The sequence below is a fragment of the Zingiber officinale genome, chromosome 8A, assembly GCF_018446385.1.
Source record: "Zingiber officinale cultivar Zhangliang chromosome 8A, Zo_v1.1, whole genome shotgun sequence".
NCBI classification, from domain to species: domain Eukaryota; kingdom Viridiplantae; phylum Streptophyta; class Magnoliopsida; order Zingiberales; family Zingiberaceae; genus Zingiber; species Zingiber officinale.
Window position 1 is genome coordinate 2,836,880 of NC_056000.1, and position 22,278 is coordinate 2,859,157.

At 35.2% G+C, this 22,278-nt stretch overlaps 3 protein-coding genes across 3 annotated transcripts; 1 reads left to right on the forward strand and 2 right to left on the reverse strand.

Moving 5' to 3' along the window:
- The first annotated feature begins 10,994 nt into the window (after positions 1-10,994).
- LOC122012186 (40S ribosomal protein S29-like) lies at positions 10,995-13,238 on the forward strand. Its single transcript, XM_042568637.1, has 3 exons — positions 10,995-11,195; positions 11,691-11,790; positions 13,056-13,238. The coding sequence occupies exons 1-3, from the start codon at positions 11,134-11,136 to the stop codon at positions 13,062-13,064; spliced, it is 171 nt and encodes a 56-aa protein (XP_042424571.1). The 5' UTR covers positions 10,995-11,133; the 3' UTR covers positions 13,065-13,238.
- A 1,502-nt stretch (positions 13,239-14,740) lies between these two features.
- On the reverse strand, positions 14,741-16,023 carry LOC122011758 (protein SOB FIVE-LIKE 5-like). The gene is made up of 4 exons (XM_042568134.1): positions 15,323-16,023; positions 15,163-15,252; positions 15,011-15,085; positions 14,741-14,922 (listed from the first exon to the last, which is right to left on the reverse strand). The coding sequence occupies exons 1-4, from the start codon at positions 15,620-15,622 to the stop codon at positions 14,890-14,892; spliced, it is 498 nt and encodes a 165-aa protein (XP_042424068.1). The 5' UTR covers positions 15,623-16,023; the 3' UTR covers positions 14,741-14,889.
- A 1,691-nt stretch (positions 16,024-17,714) lies between these two features.
- Positions 17,715-21,014, reverse strand: LOC122011902 (mitochondrial outer membrane protein porin 5-like). The gene is made up of 6 exons (XM_042568335.1): positions 20,858-21,014; positions 20,674-20,744; positions 18,679-18,789; positions 18,501-18,587; positions 18,223-18,431; positions 17,715-18,144 (listed from the first exon to the last, which is right to left on the reverse strand). The coding sequence occupies exons 1-6, from the start codon at positions 20,901-20,903 to the stop codon at positions 17,838-17,840; spliced, it is 831 nt and encodes a 276-aa protein (XP_042424269.1). The 5' UTR covers positions 20,904-21,014; the 3' UTR covers positions 17,715-17,837.
- Positions 21,015-22,278: the final 1,264 nt, after the last annotated feature.

Consider the following 22,278-nt stretch of genomic DNA (forward strand, 5'->3'; position numbering starts at 1 on the left):
TGTTTGATTAGTTATTAAGATTGATAATTTAAATTTATTTATTTTATTATTTATTTAGCATATTGAAAGAGTTTTATTAATAAAAATGGTTTGTGAACATTGTTCACGAACGTTGTTCACGAACATTGTTCACGAACGTTGTTCACGAACATTTGTTCACGAACGTTGTTCACGAACATTTGTTCACGAACGTTAACGAGCTGAACACATATGTGTTCAAGCTTGTTTGTTTAGCTTAACGAGCTGTTCAAGCTTGTTTGTTTAATTAATCTTATGTATATTGAACGAACATAAACAAGCTCTTATCAAGCCGAACACCAAGCTTGTTCACGAACGCTTGGTTCATTTACAGCCCTTCTGTCCATCCATTCCTTCTTCATTATATGATCTGTTCGATTAATTTTTGAAACATTAGTACCTATATATTAATTAAAAGAGCAAACATGTTATACATTACGTTGGTGAATTATTAAATACTATAATTTAACATATGAAATACTTAACATAACTACCTCAAAACAATGGCAATAGGATTAATCTTATTATTTACCGTATCTACCGTATCTATTTTGTAATAGAAAAAAATAATGAACACAAATACCTTAAAACAATGGCAATAGGATTAATCTTATTTATTATGTGTCGGCAGTTCCATGATTGATGGTAGAATTCATTAAGCATTAAATAATAATAAAAATATCATCATAATAACTCATTCAAATATCATTAATAATAAACCTGGTAGCTTTCCAACAACGCATCCCAATAAGTGTACATCACAAACTTCTCTAACATCACAAAACTCCCCTAAATGCATAATGATTAAATAATAAAAACCTTGATATTTAATATTTTAATCCACAAAATTAATATATAATATTATTAACCAATTATCCTCCAAAACAATAGCAAGAATACTCCAATTGCTAATATAAAATAAATAAAATTATTTCAAATTCAATATATAATTAAAAGTACTAACATGAGACAAATATTTTTTTCCCAAAATTCTATCTAATTTTTTTCTGACTCTGATAATGGAGGAGATCTGCGATCAATTTCATGTATATTTGATGGAGGACTTGTATACTGCCGCATAATATCTCCCAAGACAGTTGCCATCTAAAAAATAAATTTAATTTACTATATCATGCTTCTATATAAGTATTTTTTGAACACTAGTATTCAATATGTGATCGACTACCTGTGTAGGCAATAATTCAGGCCCACGAGATCCCCCAGCAGTTCCAGATATCATACTTTGGATGACATTGGTAAAATTTTGAATCTGATGTTCATGCATCTGTCTCATCTGCTCCATTTCTGCCTTCCTCTGTGCTTCCATAACTTTCATTTTTTCTTCCATTTCTCGCAACTTATCAGTAACTTCAGAAGTAGGAAGGTTATCATGTCTAAAAATTGTTCTTCGATTACACTGCTCTGGGAAAACTTGGCTAGGTAATACACCAGCGCCTAGACATCGAACTCGACTAGAATGCTCTGACCCAAATACCTCATTGAATCAAAAATATATAATTAATATTGTACAATATATAGTAATTTTAATAAAAATGAAATTCTAAATGGATACCGAAATGCATCCTCGTGCACTTCTGTTGTTTGTGTTCCCTCAGGCTTGTCCTGGAGATGACGCTGCACAACTTTATTTAATTCATCCTAACATAAAAAATTTGTTAATAAAATAAATAACATATTGAAAAGTTATTTTGAAAAGTCAAAACAAGTATTACCTCTACTCGTATTGCTTCATCATCAACAAGAGCACCTCCTTTCTTTTTGCTTTGTCGACTTAAATGAAATATTTCAATGCGAGTTGGTTTTCTACCATTTTCCTGAATCTAAACATAGAAAAAATCATTTTGGATTGAATATGCAAGTAATAATAGCTCGATGCTATATACATTGATATCAACATAACAAATTGAACAAATGCTTACAAATTTGTATTCCAATGAGGGAATATTTGTTCATCCTTGTGCATGAATTCCTCGTTTTTTACTCCCATTTTCTCGATTTATTTTTGATGTCCTCTGAAAAAAAAATTACATCAGGCTTATACGTAACAATATATAAAAATTAATCAATACAAGAAATACCTCATTAGACTTCCAGTAACGACATAAAGTTTCCCAAACACTTGATGTGAGATTATGGGGAATGGGACGGATACACATAAGTTCATTTAATGGAATATTTGGATCATAAGAAGTGGCCTTAATTTCAGCCTTCCATCGCCTCCATGAACCTCCCATCATTTGCATCACCCTAGCTCTATGTTGATCGGGGATATCAAAACGTGCCTGTAAACATTAAATAAATTATGATAATAATGTTTTAAATTCAATATTGAAATATGACATTTATCAACTTACTGTTACTTGTCTCCATGCATCATCCAAACAACTCTTCGTCATTTTTCTCCAATCCAAAAAACTAAGGGGCAAAACATTTCCATTTCGAGCAATGGTGCCAACAAAGTTAGCAAGCGTTGGTTGCATTTCGCCGTATGGTTGACCTCTTTCATTAAATTTTACTATTAGACGATCACCGATTTGTAAAGCATGAACATCCTTCATAACAGTTTTTCCACATTTCTTTTGTTGGCTTTGGGTTGAAGGCATGATCTCGTTTTGACCTGAAAAGATACAACATAATTTTTTTTTGGAGTTATAAACATAATTAACAATTCAAACCAAAAAAAAATATTGTTTACCTTCCTCATTAGGCTCCTCATTCTGTTGTGATTCCAGATCATCATTTTGTGTTTCCAATAGTGAAATTGATACTGTGTCTTGTGATTCAAGTTCATTTCCGGATCCTCTATTATTTGATTTATCTCTTCCAGATCGTCCTCTTATATTTCGAATCAACTTTCACATTCTTTTATTTGTCATATTCAATACTAACCTATTCTCATCAAACAAAATCATAGAAATATATATTAAGTTACATAACAAAAGAAAAAATCTTTTTATTAACAAGTCAATTGCCAAACTACAAATATAAACACATGTTGCCACGTTGGTGAATTAGAAGCCACTGGATTTGGACGCACCCATGTATATATGAGCTTCATTAAGATATATAAAGAAGGTTAAATTCATGATATGCCATCTCAAAATATGATTTACCAAAATGAAAATAAATACAAAATTCAACAAAAAGTTTCATCATCAGTTTCATTGTTCACAACAGTCATACCATCAACTATTGTGCCCTCTACATCAGTTCTAGTCAATTCAATATCTACTCCATTTATATCACCTAATAGAGATTGTATACTAGAAAAATTATTATCAACGAAATGCATTGTATTAATATCATCTTCATTGCCCATATTGTATATATCTCTTGGTGTGTGATGAAGGACACAACACCAGTCCTCTTCTTTTGGATCACGGACATAATAAACCATTTGAGCTTGTGAAGCTAGAATAAAAGGTTCATGCTCTTCACGTTCTCCGGTATGTATTAATCGTGAAAAATTCACCATTATAAATCCTAAAGGATCAATTTTCACTCCAGAAGTAGTGTTAACCCAATCACATCGAAAAAGAACAATTCTTCCACGACCGCCATAATCAAGTGAGATGACATCAGTTAATCTACCATAGTAGGTTGTCTCATGATCATCATTATCATGCATCGACTGTAACATGACCCCACTATTCTGCACTTTTTTGTTCTGTTCAGATTCCACTGTGCGAAATGCAACACCATTTATGTTGAATCCATGATAACTAAATGCTACAGAATTTGGACCATGCGAAAGCGCCCTTAGATCTAAGTCATCAATTTGTTCATTCATTCGATCAACCTGTAAAATGCATATAACATACAATTATAATTAGGCATAAATCTATAAAAAAAAAAAAACCAGACTATTCATCATGAACCTGTAATATGCATATAATTTCTAGCATAGTACTCACTCGTCTTGCAAACCATTCTGCAAATTGCATCCGTACCATATCATCCAATTCGGAATTAGTTGGACGACGACCATATCTGCAACGTCTCTTTAATTTGTTTTTAAATTCTCTATTTAATGTTAACATTAACCGTTAGAAACTTTCATTATTGATAAAATAGTGAAACAAAATTATATTTAAAAAATGATACTTACTCACGATAAGGAAGCAATTCTGTACAGTTGGCAAGGATGTATCTATGAGCTTGAGTTAAAGTTTTGCTGTCCAAAGTAACTAGCTGACGCCCTTTTGTAGGTCGTCCCACTTGTGGAAACATTGGTAATGAAGGAAACTCAACGTCTGGTGTCTCCTTGTGTCGTGTTTCATATTTGCACAACAAGTTGTTACTCTCCAAATAACGAGAACAAAATATTACACATTCATCTGCCAAATACGCCTCTGCAATGTTGGCTTCTGGTTGTGCTATATTCCTAACGAAATCTTTAAGTTTCCCAAGAAATCTTTCTATTGGATACATCCACCGATAATGTACAGGCCCAGCTACTCTTGCCTCGTACGCTTAATGTACCACCAAATGCACCATTATTGTGAAAAATGATGGTGGAAAAATTCTTTCCAACTGGCATAAAACCAATACAATTCCTTCTTCAGCCTTTTGTAATTCATCTTCTCGCAATGACTTTGCACACACCGCCTTAAAATATTCACATAAAAGAATCAATGGTGCAATTACTTTTTTTGACAACACACGTCGAAGAGCAATCGGAAGGAATTGTTCCATTATGACATGCCAGTCATGACTTTTCAGACCCATAATCTTACAACGCCCAACATCCACACACTTTGAAATATTAGATGACAAACCATCAGGGACACTAATATCTTTTAACACTGAACAAAATACTTTCTTTTCAGCTTTGCTCATACAATAACATGCAGGTGGCAAATACTCTGTGACATTTGGTTGTATCCGTGGCCAGAATTATTTCATAATGCCTAATATTTTCAAATCCCTACGTGCAACAGCATTATCTTTACTCTTGGCCGAATCATCTAGAAGTGTCGCAAGAATATTATCGCAGACATTTTTCTCAATGTGCATAGGATCTAAATTATGTCTGATCAAATTAAACTCCCAGTATGGTAGGTCAAAAAATATGTTTCTTTTTCTCCACATTTGTTCAATGGAACCTGTTTTTACTCGTACAACTTGTTTTGATGCAATACTCTTACCATACACCACATTCTTGTTTCGAGTCATTGAAAGAACTTCGGTCCCAGACAAGGGCGTTAAATCTAATTCACATTGCTCTACCATGCCATAACTAGCCATTGTTCTAATTTCTGCATCTGGAGGTAAGAAGCGACGATGCCCTCTAAACGACCATTTTCTGCCATGCTTCAAATACAATGCATCTGTCTGATCAGCACATGTTGGACATGCATTCTTGGCATATGTGTTCCATCCAGATAAACATCCCAAACCAGGAAAATCACTGATTGTCCAAAGCAACGCAGCCCGTAGTTGAAACATTTCTTTGTTGCAAGCATCATACGTAGGAATACCATTTTCCCACAAATCTTTTAGTTCAATCAATAAGGGTTGCAAGTACACATCAATATCATTTCCAGGCGCTTTTGGACCTGGAATTAAGGTAGATAAAATAATTGAATGAGATTTTATGGATTCCCAAGGTGGCAAATTGTAAGGCATCAAGACAATCGGCCAAGTACTGTGTGAAGTGCTTTGGTTTTTAAATGGATTAAATCCATCAGTAGCAAGACCCAACCGCACGTTTCTAGGATCAGATGCAAATTCATGGTGGCGTTCATCAAATGCCTTCCATGCTAAAGAATCAGCTGGATGCCTCAAATTTCCATCCACAACCCGTTTCTTTGAATGCCACTGCATACTTTCAGATGTCTTAGATGACATAAACAATCGTTGTAATCTTGGTTTTAATGGAAAATACCAAAAAACCCTTGGCAGGAGTTTTTAATAGAATATGTTTTTTTTGGCCTTTTCGTGAATTCTTGGATTGTTTCTGCAAGTTCTTCCATCTCGAAAGATTACACACTTTGCAAACTTGTTCTTTCTCATTTCCCCCCCAATAAATCATGCAATCATTTGGACAAGCATGAATTTTTTCATAATTAAGTCCTAACTTGGATATTAATTTCTTTGCCTCATAAAATGAATTAGGCACCTGTGCCTCAGATGGAAGAGCTCGGCGTAGAAAGTTCAATAATGCTGTGAAGGATTTATCACTCCATTTCCCACTCACTTTCAATTGAAATAACTCAACAAGAAAAGTCAATTTAGAAAACTCAGTGCATCCGGTGTATAATGGTTGTTTCCCTTCTTCTACCAATCGATAGAAATCTTCCACACAAGATTCATTCGGCAAATGACTTGTCGATGTACCAATGTTATTTTCATTATTTGTAAATGGTTCTTCATGCATCCCAAATGCGTCGCATAACATTTCTTGCACCACTGGGTTATGGTTATCTTCGTCATTGTTCTCCCTAGATGAGGCATGAAGCACACTACACATGTTGTCATGAGATTGCACCATCGGTTTTTCTCCATGAAAATCCCAAATACGATAATCTTGTAACATACCATATATGGTCAGATGTTTATGCATTGTCGGGCGATCATGATTTGATGAATTTATGCATTTGCGACAAGGACATGGTTTCTTCACATCATCAGCCGAGTCAACAAAAGCAAAACGTAGAAAGTTTAGGATTCCCACCCGATAGCCAAGACTAGCACGGGGCCAGTCCATCCATTCCTTCTTCATTATATGATATGCTCAATTATTTTTAGAAACGTTAGTACCTATATATATATTAATTAAAAGAGCAAATATATTATACATAGTTACGTTGGTGAATAATTAAATACTGTAATTTAACATATGAAATACTTAACATAACTATCTCAAAACAATGGCAATAGGATTAATCTTATTATTTACCATATCAATTTATAATAGAAAAAAAATAATGAACACAACTACCTCAAAACAATGACAATATGATTAATCTTATTATTTACCGTATCTATTTTGAAATAGAAAAAAATAATGAACACAAATATCTCAAAACAATGGCAAATAGAATTAATCTTACTATTTACTGTATGTATTTTGTAAAAGAAAAAACAATGAACACAAATACCTCAAAACAATGGCAATAGGATTAATCTTACTATTTACCGTATGTATTTTGAAATAGAAAAAATAATGAACACAAATACCTCAAAACAATCAAAGAGAGATGAATGGAGAAAAAAACGTGAGAAGGGAAAAAACCAGGGATTGGTGGATGTGGTCGGCTAGTGTCCGGCAACCGGTGAAAATTCCGTCAGTCCTTGGCGGCGACAGCGGAGGAGATGCGTTGCTGGTTGCTCATGGAAGATTATACAAAATAGCGGCTGATAGCAGCAGGATGCGATTTCGTGGTTTCTTCGACAGGACAACACCGACGAGTGCACCCACAAATTAAGGAGAGGAAGAAAGGGAGAAAGGCAAAGGCAAAGGCAACGGCAACAAGTAGAGCGTCACGCGGCAGAATAACTAGCAGAATAGGTGTAGAGTAAATTAAAACTTATATTTTAATTAATTAAAATTTGGTATTAAAATCAATCAACTCAGTAATGCTAATTTTACGCTGGTATAATTATAATTAAAATTAAAATTATATGTTTCCTATAATATATGATGTACAAATAGAAAATACTATAAAATTGAATAAATTTGAAACACGGTGTAATTTTAATAAATTTCGAGAAAATATTATTTTTTCATCTAAGTAAAAATAGAAAAGAGCATAAAACACCCATAAAATTAAAGGATCATATAAAACTTTGTATTTTAAAATTTTAAGCAAAACACCTCTCCCTTTTTATTTGCATTGTGCTTTGTATATTAAAATAATATTTTTAGTCATATATGGTTAATTTAATTTGAATAAAAGGAAATAATATAAATTTATAAATATTTATAACTATATTAAATTTTAAATAATTTGTACCATTTTTAAAATACTAGGTGCATGGTCAAATTTTTTATTTAAGTACTCTTATTAAAAAAAATTAAAATTAAAATTTGAAAAATAAAAAGTCAAATTTAAAATTTTCTTATTTTAATAAGTTTTTATTAAGAAATTTATTTAAATTTGAATTTTATCCTAGAAATAAAGAATCATAAAAATTTAAAGTTAGCAATGATCACATGATTAAGCTGATTCTATTGAATAAATAAATGAGTATTTTAGGATATTTTTATAAGAAATAAGGTATTTAGAGGGAGTAAGGTTATGCTACCTAACTCTCACGCCTGACTCCAGTGCCCGACTTGTGTGGGGCATCCGGGCGTCCGAATGTATGTGAGTGGTTTGCAAATTGCTCTTAGGCGTTAGATCAATATAAATAGTTATTAGTACCATTTGACACAGAATCGCTGTCAGAAGTATCCAAAATTAGCAGTTTCAATATGGTTTCTAATAGTTGTATTAATAATAGCCGTTTCTATTAGCGATTTATGCAAATTAGCTCTAAAACTATGCAATAGATGCAGTTCAAAAACTAATTCTAAACCCTTAGAGCAATAGAAGCGGTTTATAATAACACTTTACACAAGCTTCTGTTCTAAGAATCCAATATGAGCGGCTTGAAAATTGCTCCTAGAAGTTAGAGCAATAGGAACGGTTAGTAGCAATGTTTGACTTAGAACTGCTACTAAAGGTAGCTAATATCAGTAATTTTAAGATTGCCTTTAATAGTTGTATCATTAAGAGCGGTTTATAGTAACGGTTTTTTCAAATCGATGCTAAAACTATGCAGTAAGAGTGGTTTCATAATTGTTCTTAAAAGGTCAGGTAATAGAAGCGGTTTTATTTAAATTGATTCAGTTGGTCAATTTTCAAGAGCGGTATTAAAACCACTCCTAAACAACCGCTCCTATACATGTGTTTTTTTTGTAGTGAGTTAGTCAGTTCATCGTCGAGTGGCAGTAGTTTGTCGTCGTTTAGGAGATTCGATCTCGACAAGAAGCTGATGCGGCTCGTCGGACTTGGGATCAACTGCAAGGCCTCGCCGGACGCGGTTGAGCCGAGCCCTTTAAACTCGAAAGTGAAGACCGAGATTAAGAAGAAGAAGACGACAGAGGAAGAGGTGAGGTTGAGGAGGGCGACGAGCTTGTCGAGGAGTAGGATTTTCGAGCGGTTGGAGGAGCTTCGCAATGCAAAGGCCATAGCGACGGCGTGGCGGCGGGCATTGATTTAATAGATTTTGTCACGTCCCTTTTATTTCTGTGTCGAACTCTGTGTAATTTTGAAAAGCCGTCCTTTCTTTAATCGTGCAAATCGGTAAGTTTCTCATGTCATTTGTTTTTTTTTAAAATCCAAGTATGCAGTTTAGGGAAGATAATGGGTGAGATACGGATTCATCAGTATTTCAGTCTCATATTCATCCGATATTTTCTATACTAATTGTTGATACATATAAATTTTATAAAATAAATTTTTTAGAGTGCGTTATATTTATACAACAGTAATCTTCCCAACAACAAATTACTCTAATGAATTCCTCTTATATAAAATTAATTTAATATCATACTTGAATTTAATCAAAAAAAAATTTAAAAAATATACATTTTAATATCACCTGCTCAAATTATTTATAGAAATTTCTCCGCTCACAATATTACAAATCCTAAAATACAAAACTAAAAAAAATCAGAAAAAATTATTGATAAGAAAAATTCTCAATATATAATATATTGCAACTGAAGATTTTTAATTGATTAATGATGCTAAAACTCTATATCTCTGATTAATTAATGAGAAATTTTTTTAATATTACATCGCAACTGAATCTCGAACTTTAGATCCCTAATTGATTAATGAAAAGTATTTCTAATAATACATAATAGTTGAGTCTTAAACTCTATATCCTAATTGATGCGTCCATAAAAATTACTTATAAATTTTTTCAGTGTGAAAAAAAGTTTAATTTATATTTCACCAAATTAATTTAGAGTTAGTTAGTATATACTAAATTAATTAAATATTTATATAACCTACTCTTAAGATTAATAAAGTATTTAATTGAATATTCGGATCACATATTGAATATCAATAGTCCTTCTATATCCTTCTTTATTCGGATTGAATATCATCTCTATCATGTTCAGAAGGAATTGTCATCCTTATCCCTTTTCAACCCGATTGATTTGGTGGCATTAAAAAATTCTTATTGACTACTAAAATAAATCAAAAGGTACTCATTAAGATCCATTCAAACCAATAGTGTTCTCGGTGTTGTCCTATGAAAAGAAAGTTTAATTTATGTTTCATTAAATTAATTTAGAGTTAATTAGTATATACCAAATTAATTAAATATTTATATAACATAGTCTTAAGATTAATAAAGTATTTAATTAAATATTCCTTCTTTATTTGGATTAAATATTGTCTCTATTAGGTTCGGAGAAAATTATCATCTTTATCCCTTTTCAATCCGATTGATTTGTTTGCATAAAATTTTTTTATTAACTACTAAAATAAATCAAGAGGTACTCATAAAGATTCATTCAAACCACTAGTGTTCTCGTTGTTGTCGCATGAAAAGAAAATCCTATACGCGTATAAAACTGTGATTCAACCCTGGGCCTAACTGTGCACCATTGGCGTGCAATTTTTGAACCAAGGAAGCAGTCAATGGGACGATCCTTTATTTATATTTAAAAAGTGAAATTTTTTTTTCTTTGATTCAGTAACTAAGTTTGGAATACAATTTATGTACGTTAATCTAAAATATTCATCGTTATAGAAATTTAAAATCTGTTCAAAAAATCAGGAATTGCTTAGTTTGATTGTTTCAAAAAAACAAATTAAAAATTAACTCTAAAAGATTTATTGTTATTCTAAAAGGTTCATCCATCACAAATATAAAATTATTATTATAAAAATTTCCTTTTATGAATAAATAATTTTATTAACTTATGGACAAGGCCAAATAACGGGTAACCGACCTTGTAAGGGAATTTGGTCTCCGAAACCTAGGGTTTAGCCTCCCACCTTTAAATTCCTCTCATACGTTTTCCGTCGCCGTTTGTGTTTCCGGGTTTAGGGTTTTACTCTGCGATTCTAGCGAGGTTTGTCAGAGATGGGGCACTCGGACGTCTGCAACTCCCATCCCGAGAACAATGGCCATGGATCCCGGGATTGGTATGAGATTCTATCAGTACTTTTTGTATGATCTTCTTATTTGTTTTTCCCTTTGCCCTTACCGTAGTTGAATAGACGGCAATTCTTGTTATTGTACTCGGCGCTTGTTCACTTTCTTTCTCGTTGTTTCACCTGAAAATTTTGAGTTTTTTTATACTTGTCCTTGAAAGTCAAAGAGGCGCTTTAAATTATTATTTTTAGTTCAAAATAAAACTCACCTTGCTGTTGTTTCTCATCTTCTTTAACTTACTTTTTTATTTGGTTAATGATCAGAAACGACACCAATTTCGTAGATTTAGCTCGGCGTTTTTCTGCATTTGTGTACTCCATCATTCTACTATTCGATGACGTTTTGACACATCATTAAAAAAAATTATTTTTATTTTCTGGTTGATATCGAGATTGAGGTTTTCACTCAAAGATATCTCCTTTTTTATGTTTTGACCTTCTGTGTGTGTGTAATGTTTGTCTCACCAGTGGTTTTCTTTATTGTAGCCGTGTTTGTGGCAATTCTCATGCAATCATAAGGAAGTATGGCCTCATGTGCTGCAGGCAATGTTTTCGCACCATAGCCAAAGCAATTGGTTTTGTTAAGGTACTTAGATATCTTCTTAGCTTATATCTTCAATCTAAATATATGATTCTATACTAGATAACCAGTCAACTTCTTCAGGATAGTTTAGATGTTCTGCATTTTTGTTTACTCTTCTACCAATACAGCCATCTCCTACGCTTGACTTGTGCAACCGTTATTAGACATTAATATAATTTAGATAGTGTGCCAATTTGCACTTCTGATATCACTTAATTTGGATATGTTATTTTTATTCAACCATATTATCTATTCTTTCTGTCATGTTATGGTAAATTGCTGGCGTTATCAGAGGGATAGAGAAACTTAATCATCAATTACTGTATAAACTAAAGCTGGTCCAATATCAGATATTGTTTAGAAAACAACAAATTATTTGGGTTTAAGATTCTCGTCTGTTGATTGAAATGTTCAAAAATATCTATGACTGTTTAATTTTACATTGTGTATGCTGATTTGAAGAACTTCCTTATATAAATCTGTTTGTTTCATCCTTGGTTGATGGCTGTATCTTGTCAGTCATTATAGTTAACATTAGTTAGCATGAGTGGATTTCCAAACATAGAAGGCAAATGTCAGCTTTGATAAGAACTAGAACAGAGCTGACATCTAATGACCTTATGTGGCTACTTTTGCTGAATATCGATGCTGAATCCTTCTACGACTTACCTTGGTTCCGTGTATTCACAATCTCTGTGTGCAAAATGAACAATATATCTTGGGCTATTTGTAGAAGATACTTTACCACTTTGTGATTGCATTTCCTACAAGCGATATGTAATCACTTCAGAATGTGCTTTAGGCATTTAGGAGGAATTAGGAGAATGGAAATTTTCTGAATTATAGTTGTCCTTAATTGACTGGTAGAACATGGCTGCCTTGAAATATGGAAAGCATCGTTTTCCTTTTTTTAGTGTTACCCAAGAAATATTCTCCTGTCAATTTATTATTCATGATTGCAGCATTTACCTTTGTAAGCTGTTCCTTGAATATTGTTATTATTTATTTATTTATATATTATTTGGGTAGCTGAAAAGCATCATTGTGCAGCATTTGATTTCTCGTATTTGTATTCTAAATGAGTTTACATCTAGCATGTAAACAAAAACATGCTGTGGTGTTTTTGGCATACTAAATCATTTGGTTTATCTATTTTTTTCTTAAGAATTTTACATATAATATTCATGTGTTTGGGGGACCGTTATGTAATAATGCCTTATCTATGTATTATTGAAAAATCTAATTATTTTCCTCAATTACATCTGCAGAATAACTGAAGAACGATGTCCCGGATGGCTAATCAACAATATGAATCTAACATGAGCTGCAAGATTTTAGTTTTAACAATCTTTAGTTTTTCATTTTATGACCTAAAGTATTTTTGAGGGTTTGAACAATGTTTTCTGATTAATGCTTTCCATTTTGATTTAATATTTGGTGGAATGTAAGTATGTGCCTGTCATTGCATAATCTAGCTGATCAAGGATTATCTTTATCATTTTTATCCATTAAAATTAATTTTTAAGAAGATGATAAATTTAAAATGATCTTATTTTAAATAAGATCATTTAAATGGACTGAGCAATTAAGCAGAGTGTGCCTCTATAAGCAAGAAAAGTAGGATGACTGAAGTCCAAAGGACTAAGGCTAGGTGGTGGGTGTGATGAGAAAGATTACTTCTATTTCATTAAGTTGCAAATGAGTGCAAAGAGAATCATTTACATATTCACATGGTGACTGAGCTCAGGATCGTAAATGCATACTAAATGCTTTTGCTCTCATATATTCGAGGTGGGCTCCTCGAGGAGTTAAGAACACTAATTTCTCACTTTCACAATGTAAAATTCTAAGCAGCTCATGGTTGTCCTTGGAGGATGAAGACAACTACCTATTGCTTATCCTTGCAAGAATGCAAGAATCTAAATTTCCTTCATAAGTTAATCTTTTTTTTTAGTTTGTAGCTGCAATGCCAAATTGTCGTCGTTGGCTTTGTTTTTTTTTCACTATCTGGGTGAGAAATTTGATCCACCAGATTGCTCTTAGAAAAGAAGAAGAAGCACTACATTAAAGAGCACTAGAAGTGAGATGGATGCAGCTATAAATATCCTGGAAATATTTAAAATGGATGCGTTCTCAATTAATTGGCTCCATTACGTTCTTTCTCAGTTCCAGCTAAGCTTAATCAATATATCTGTCCGTGTGCATCAGATGTCTGATCGCTATAGTGAATATAATGAAGATCTTGCAGGAAATAAAACTAAGGGGTAATAATGCTGTCATGACCTGCTCAGAAGAAAGAGCTAAGGCAGGCAGGATCTTTCCTATTCACATAGATTAATATGTCAAATGAACCTCGCAATTTCAAAAAAAAACCTTGAAGAACAACACCCCACTCATTGACTGCAAAGGTGCTTTATTTTAATGTTTACATGGCGCGTGACCCAATAAAAGAGACAGGCCCAGGTATTAAAGACCTGCAACAGTATGGACCTTGGCAACTCATTGCGTTGTGAAAGCTGGAATATGGCTCAAACCAATCTCTCTTTGAAGTTTGTTCTCTTTTCTTCTTCTTCTTATTATGAATATTATCAACTACTTCGACTGTTGCTTGAATATCCATAAGATATCATTCTACTCTACGCTAAACATATTGCTATATATGTGTTTTTGTTTTAGAAGAATCCTTTCTCCTGAGTGCCGTAATGGAATCAGTCTCCGTTTGAATGTATGTTCCCTTAACAGTATGCTTGTGAGTAGGTAGGTGGAGAAGGGAAACAAAGCCTGCTGGCACATTCCAAAGACTTCAGTGTGTGTGCGGACAAAACACTGAACTGATGCACAACCTCCATTCTGTTACCTCTTTCCATGACAAGAAAATCATTAAAAACACTACTTTTTAGTTTTTAGTTTCTATTTTTTAAAATAAAAGCAATTTTATTTATTTAGTATTTCCTTCACATCTGCTCAGGCAGCTGTTTCCTGATGCATTGACATAGAACTGAGGAAAAAACAACGACGACAACAATAAAAAGCGCTCGAGGAAGAAATCTGTCTATCTTCGTAGCATTCGTTTTCTTCTCCGAAACAGAGGAGCCTCAGTCATTAATACATCTTCCTTCCTTTTTTCCTCGATCCCTGTGGATCGAAACAGGAACAAATCTCACCGTAAGAAACAAGAATAAAGGTGAAAATAATGAAATGGACATATCATTAGCTACTTAACCGGTCTCGTTGCAGTTGGTTTGGCACAAACAGAAGATTGAGAGTGCCCCATTTGCATCCTCAGAGCAGAGTTTGCCTGCAAAATATGCTCTTGTTGTAAGGAATGAAATAGAGAAGCACTATAACGTAGTTACAAAAAGGCTGGACGTTCACTTGAAATTGGGTCGTGGAGAAGTCATAAGGGAAGTCCACAATTTCCTCCATGGATTCCTTCATCTGATAGTTGCAGTCCGTGAAGCTATTCTGTGATTTCATACAAAGATGGGTAAAGCAGGGGGAAGAAGAGAGAGCAAAACAAATGGGGAGAGCATGCCTTGGAGTTGGTCAAGAGGTGGGAACTGGCAGTGTCATCCAGAACAGAGGATCGCTGGATTTGTTGGGGCTCGACCAGAGTTCTCTTCTTCTTGCCGCCGTCAGCCGGAAGCAAAGCAGAGTAAAGGTAGCAGTAGCCGTTCCCATTAACTTCATTGAAATGTTGCGGTCCGGAGGATGCATCAGAGATCATAGACAAGTCCTCCTCCTCGACCCGTCGGAAGGATTCACCATCTTCTGATGAGTGGACAAAGTAGGTAGTCCAACCGGATTGACAACCGCTGCTGCACTCTGAGCTCATCGCTTCTACCTTCCTCCCTCGACGAGCATCGGAAGTCGTTGCGGGCAATGGTGGCGATTGGGTTGCGATATAAAAGCAAGAGGAGGGGGGAGATTTGTAGTAGTAGTAGTAGCTGTAGTAGTGGCAGTAGCTGATGAGGCAGCAGAAGGCGATCACAGGCAAGGTTTGTCTTCATGCATCTGCCATCCTTCACTCGCGTAGGCTTGTGTTCCTCGGAAGAGATGAAATTTAAGAGAGCCAAACGGGGATTGGCCGGTGAGACATCTAAGAGAGAGAGAGAGACAGAGGGGGAAGATCTCTCTTTCTCGTGTATGTTGCGTTCATTCATTGAGGAGTAATCCGAGTACGATAGACAGGAAAATTATACGTGGGAATTCAGCAATTGGTAGAGAGACCTACAAACGAAGGAACAAACACCGCGTTTACGCATATCGGACAAAGATTACAAAAACAAAACACAAAGTGTTCTTTGGATATTGAAGATTGCTTCATGTTCAATATGATCGGTGGAATAGTAATTATGAATCAAGTGCATAAATTGTAAATTGTGGTTTCACCTTCTTGGAATATAAATACAAGAAGAAAATTTTATTTCTAGTGCTAGCAACATTTGGAATGTGGTGGAAAATGAATCCAAAGAGCTTGTTTGCAAAATGGATAAACTTGATCACACTATGATATTTGTGCAACACAACCATAATTAAACAGTACAGGAAAAATTAGAAGAAGCGCCTATATGAGTACCATTGCACATTTTTAAAATACGACATTTTTCTAAAAGCTTTTCAAAACATAAAGAAAAAGGAAAAAGAAGACTTGACAAGTAGCATCTAGACAAGGCACCCGTGGCAACGAGCGAGATCCATGTACAAATTAACTTGAAGTTCGATACAGTTTTTTGTAGACAAACTTAGTACTTCCACACAAGTGCATCATTGCGAGTCATTAAGGCGCATATTTGATTTATTGACACGTACAAAGTCCCTCTTCATGAGCAACAATGACATTCTACAAGGAAGAGGGCCGAGAAGGAAGGAAGAACAAGGGTTGACTGTTGGCGAAGGAAATGCAGGTAGTGGTACAATGGAGGAAGCAATTAATCAGGGCGACCGACGGAGAAGAGAAGGAGAAGGTGCTAATGCCACCTTGACTTTTCTACTTTATCGACTAATGTTTACTAAGACAGAAGCAATTTTTCTTAGATTCTCAGATCACAGCAGCTACTGTCAAGTTCAAATTCATTGCAATTGTTTCAGCAGCAGCAGCAGCAGCAGCAGTAGGATAATTCAATTTGGCAGTGCAGGAACAGTGTCTTTGCAGTGGAGGAGCCTCACCGTCATGCTGGTTCTCCACCGAATTGAAAAGAGAATGAAATCATCCAACAGATGCGAGGAAAGGGCAATGAAGCCCTTGCCTGTTGATGGAATGGAGCTGTGCACGAGTGATTAATAGCTAGCTGGCACAAGACGGAAGAGATGGAGGAGGGGGGCACCAACAGTGGTTCTATGGTCAACTATGAGCATGCACATTTAATTCTGATGTGGCATTAGGTTCAGCCGTTCAGGTTGCTAGGATTTATGTGGTTGGACAGGCGATATTGGTCCCAGCATTTGTGCAGAGGAGGTCATGTCGCATTGTGTTAGCATGGCCCATCATTCTTTGGATTGTGCACACCCATGGCTTCTTGGCTTCTTGATTCCGACGCTTAGGAGAGGGATGGTATTGGAGGCAGTCAGATCGAAGGAAGAGGACGGAGTCACGGATGGAAGTTAAACAGGTCAGTTGGAAGAACAGAGGCCAGTTTTGAAATGGTCAAACTCAATTGAATGCTTTTGATCAATCTAGCAAACATGGGCCAATGCCAGCTCCTGAGGGACAGAACTTAGCTAATAAAAGGAGTGGCCTTGTGCGTGCGTCTGCTCTTTCAGACAATGAGTGATAGCCGAGTTGAAAATATGTTTGGTTGGCCATTCATTAGGTTCCCAATCACGAAATGGTGAAACTTCTTGCTGATAAATAACACAAGTGGAAATGCCGCGAGAATGGAAGGGCAGACCTAGAGACAATCGATCATCAAATTAGTTGCCCGCAGTAGTCAAAATTTAAAATAATAATAATAATAATAATAATACAAGCCTGTGGAGCATCTTATTTCACAACCCTTTTGACCTAACCAATTAATGCACACTCTCAATCGTGGCGGCGGCGATGATAATCAAGGCTTGAGAGCGAGAGCTAAACCGAACTTGGGAGTCCTTTCCAAGGCCTTGGTGTCAAACTCTCCAGAGATGGTTAATATTGATTTTGGAATCACCTCATGTTGAAGTAGAGCGCCTAACTTCCCCAAGTTGTTGAGCCTTGCCTTCACTATTGTCTGGGGATCCAGTGCATATTGTGCTCCTACAGTGACTGTGTTCTCGTTTATGGAGAACCTTCTGAGAATTTCTAGTACCCCAGTGTTCCTTTGCGTCTCGTCCAAATGGCGGACGTAGGAAGCTTTTAGAGTGTCTCCCTTGTCCATCCTGAGGAGAGAAGTGTCATTGTAAACAAACTCTTCCATGAAAAATGTTGAAGTAGAATTTAACAGTAGTAATGCTTACAGGATTACAGAAGCATTATACTCTGGCTTTGTTAGGCCTATTCCAGCACTGTACTTGGTTAAAACTCCTGAGGCAGTGTCGTATCCAACTTCTGAACCAAAGGCAATACCTTGGGCGCCAATTGTCCCAGAAAGCTCAATTAACGGGGACTTGTTCAGAGACACAACCGATGCAAGACTTGCATGATGGTGTAAATATTGCACTTCCAGCTGAATAACAAAATTTTTATTTTATCCCGTACTAAAAATTCAACAACTAAAATGAGCAAACCTTGGTACCTTTCCAGAGTTATAATCAGGCAGCTTCATCGAAGCAATAGCCTTTGTGGACGGCAAAATGTCCGAGATGATCAAAGCGGTGGAAATCTGGAAAGAAGTGAAATGAGAAACGAAAACCTCTTAGTTGTTTATTAATTTTTCAACTATTATTGAGAAAAAAATGGAGCAGAAAATGTACATTAGATTCTGTGTCGGCTTTCACATCAATGAGGGTGTTCTTATACTTGTACTGCGAACCAACATCAAAAGTACAAAGCCCTCCTTTCCTGACAGCTGCAGATGTAAGTGCCTGTTCATTAATTAGATCAAGAATGGGAAAATGTTGAATATAGTTGGCTGAGAAATACACAAATATACAATTATTGGTAAGCACTAAAACAGAATGATCCTAAATCTTAGTAGAAGGATCAGGTTGTGGGGTTTCAGTACTACATACCCAAATAAAGAGTTATTGATCATAACACTCAATTTCATATGACACAATTAAATACAAACCAAAGAAATCATTTCATTTCATGATATATAGAAATCTAAGAAACGAGGCGAAATATAGAATTTAAAGTGTACCACCCATTCAGTTCCACATGGAAACTTGTCGGTCAAAGGGGAAGTTTATAGGCTTAATAAGTGAAATACCATTAACTTGAAGTTACACATTCTGGGCCAGTAGTTGGACCTATATTTGGGCATAGAAATTTCTTTGTATCCATCCCATTTTATTGAATGTCTCTGAAGAGATGCTGTAATGATGTAGTTACAGGGACCATACTCATTACAGCGTCAAAATGCTCTAATGATGAGGTCCATTGTTTGTCAGTCTTTCGAGATCAAGTTGGTAACATTTATGTAATAAACACACAAGCATAGCTCACTAGGACAACACAAGCCACACAAGTATATGGTAATAAATACTAAATACTATTTAATAACTCCATTGTCTTTCTTTGGAGAGAGACATATAGGAATATTATTAAGAGGAACACTGGGGAGATACTTGTTGGAACATGAATGAGTATCTGTTTGCAGAGTGGATAGAACCAATAGTTTGATTAAAGCAACAAAAGGTGCTAGGCAGTGGCATTATGTGAATGTTCAAATCTATGAGAAAAATGGAAACAAAATTTTATCCCTTTCCATTTGCATTTCTTTTATATCTTATGTGATAGAAATAATTTGCAATCCCAGAATGACAGCGACTCCCAACTACATGTTATCACAGAGATGATCCAGAAAATAAACACAAGGCTATTGCCTAGGAAAAAGTGCAGGTAGAGCTTGTTATGGTCACCAACCATTTCATTTCCATTGGTTAAATAAAGTTAAGAAAAACTTCAGTATATTCATTTTACTCTTTCAATCATTCACACCTGGTGATAAAATAATATGCATTTCAAAAAAAGTGATGATATAGCTTGTATTGCAGAAAAATAAGCGAAAGTGCTTTGTCCTACTAATATCTCCTTTGGCACAAAATGCAGTTTTCAATTCCTTAGATACTCCATTGATTTTACTATATGATAACATTATACTGATGGCTCCAACAAAGAATCATTATTCATTCTACTAATATAAAACATCTCTTCCATTTTAGTAACTCATATCAGATATACTTGCCTATCCACTTCTGTTTTCAATATATATTGATGCATGGACTTAGTGATGCTGATGACTGCATATAAATAGTAAAACACACTTGCAAGCTAGGAATGCAAGGAACGAGCAGACACACACTATTAACAGACACTAATACTACATGCAGTACAAGCAGAATTTTAAACATAAAAGAACCAGATGGCTGAATCACTATTACAGAAAGAGTCATTTGCCATGAATAGACACAAAAACGGTTTTAAATCTAACAAGAAGTTCCAAGCCACTTCAGATGTGTAAGATAATTAGAAATAAGAATATCAACCAACCAATTTCCCAGTAGCAAATTCATGAGTAAACAGAAAAACTGAATTGCCTGAGCTGGAAACACAAAGAACAGGTATGCCCAAATTTTCTTGAAGGAACAGAGACTAGAAAACAGCATCAAAATGGAAACATTATTTTTGAAGAGGCAATAGACATGAACTGACCACCAATTATAATTGAACAATTCAGAGAACAGCAAAGGCATCCTAAAAATAACGAAGAAAACTAAATGGAGGAAGGCTCGAAGGATGATAACCACTCCGATGACGCTGGAACTTGAGACGGATAGCTCCTGATCGTAGTTGTAGTAGTCCTTGGTCAGCAGATCTGAGTAACCAACCAAAGGAAGAAGGGAAAATCAAATTCAAAATCCTAGGTTAAAACCGCAGGAGAAAATTGGGATGCGACGAGTGACGAAGGGAGAGCCATATCAAAAGTACCTTTCGCCTTCCTTCCGATGTCGGAGAAGAGCCCGGGTCCGGTCATTGTAGCGGCGGCGAAGAGAGAGGGAGATGGAGAGAAGGCGAATGCAATAGGGCCTTTCTCCGCACACACTGGAACGACTGTGCAAAGATATTTATAATGGAAACGCTGCTTTGAAAGACGGAGACTTTGATGGACGGCCGTGAACGCGGCTCGCAGGAAGGGCCCATTCAAACGGACGGCCAATACTAGCTATGATTCTCAACGAAATCATCGAGCTTTTTATATTTGTAAAACAGCTCACTTTATTGTTTTAAATCATAAAAAAGAGTTTTTATATTTTAATTATTATCATTGATTCAGAATTATTTGTTTAATAAACATATTAAAAAAAGCTAAAGATTCATATATTAACGATCCTGTCCGGAATCTGAGCCCTAATCTCCTCTCTGTTCAGATCTACTAATGCCCTTTGACTTGAGAGTAGATTATGATATCGTCGATCGTGTGAGAACCGTCATTGTCCCCTCCGTTCTTATTCATCATCGCCCCCTTCCATGTGAGTCTATCCCAGCGACACTATTTTCCTTCCCTTGCATCACTGTTGGACGCTTGTCGCTGGAAATCCATCATCGGAGAAGAAGGGGTTGAATAGGGTAAGTGCTTATCAATTTCTAGGGTTGTGTCAACCTGATTATCTCAATTTGTGGAATAGAATCGATGTAGTTGATTGATTGTTAGGTTGAGGGAAATCAATAGGATTAAGTTGTTTCTAAGACGTAGGCATCTGATCATGGTCCATCTATCAGTGTAAGTCTTCTTCAAAGTTTCCTCTTTCGATTTCTATCTTAGATGATTTATTCTGATAAGAGGATTGTGGGGATTATTGATTGATCATGATGTTAGTATGTATGTTCGGTTAATTGTGGGATTAATCCATAATCATTTTCGATTAGAGTTACTTTAGTTAGGTGGGGGAGTTTATTTAGCTATTTACTTCATATGTAATTAGCTAAATACATTATGTGATCGCAGGATTTGAATTTGGGACGAGCGTCTAAAAGTGGGATTTATTTGGCACGATCGACAGATAAAGGCAGATACTTCTTGCTTTGTCTCTTTATTACTTTGACCTTATTGCATGAGCTATATATTTGGATAGTTGTTGTATTTACCTTGACTCCACTCGTATTTTTCCTGTGCTTGATGTTTATCCACTCGATCTTTGGGATAATCGATTTGATGTCTATGTAGTCTTTCGTTGTTATCCATGATATTTAGCAGATACCAGATACTAGATACTAGATACTGAATACTAAATACTGGATACTGGATATATAGATACTAGATATCATGTTTACTTGCTTTGACTACTGTTTATTCATGTATCATACCTGATTTCTGTTTATATATATATGATGACTGTTGCATTTTACGC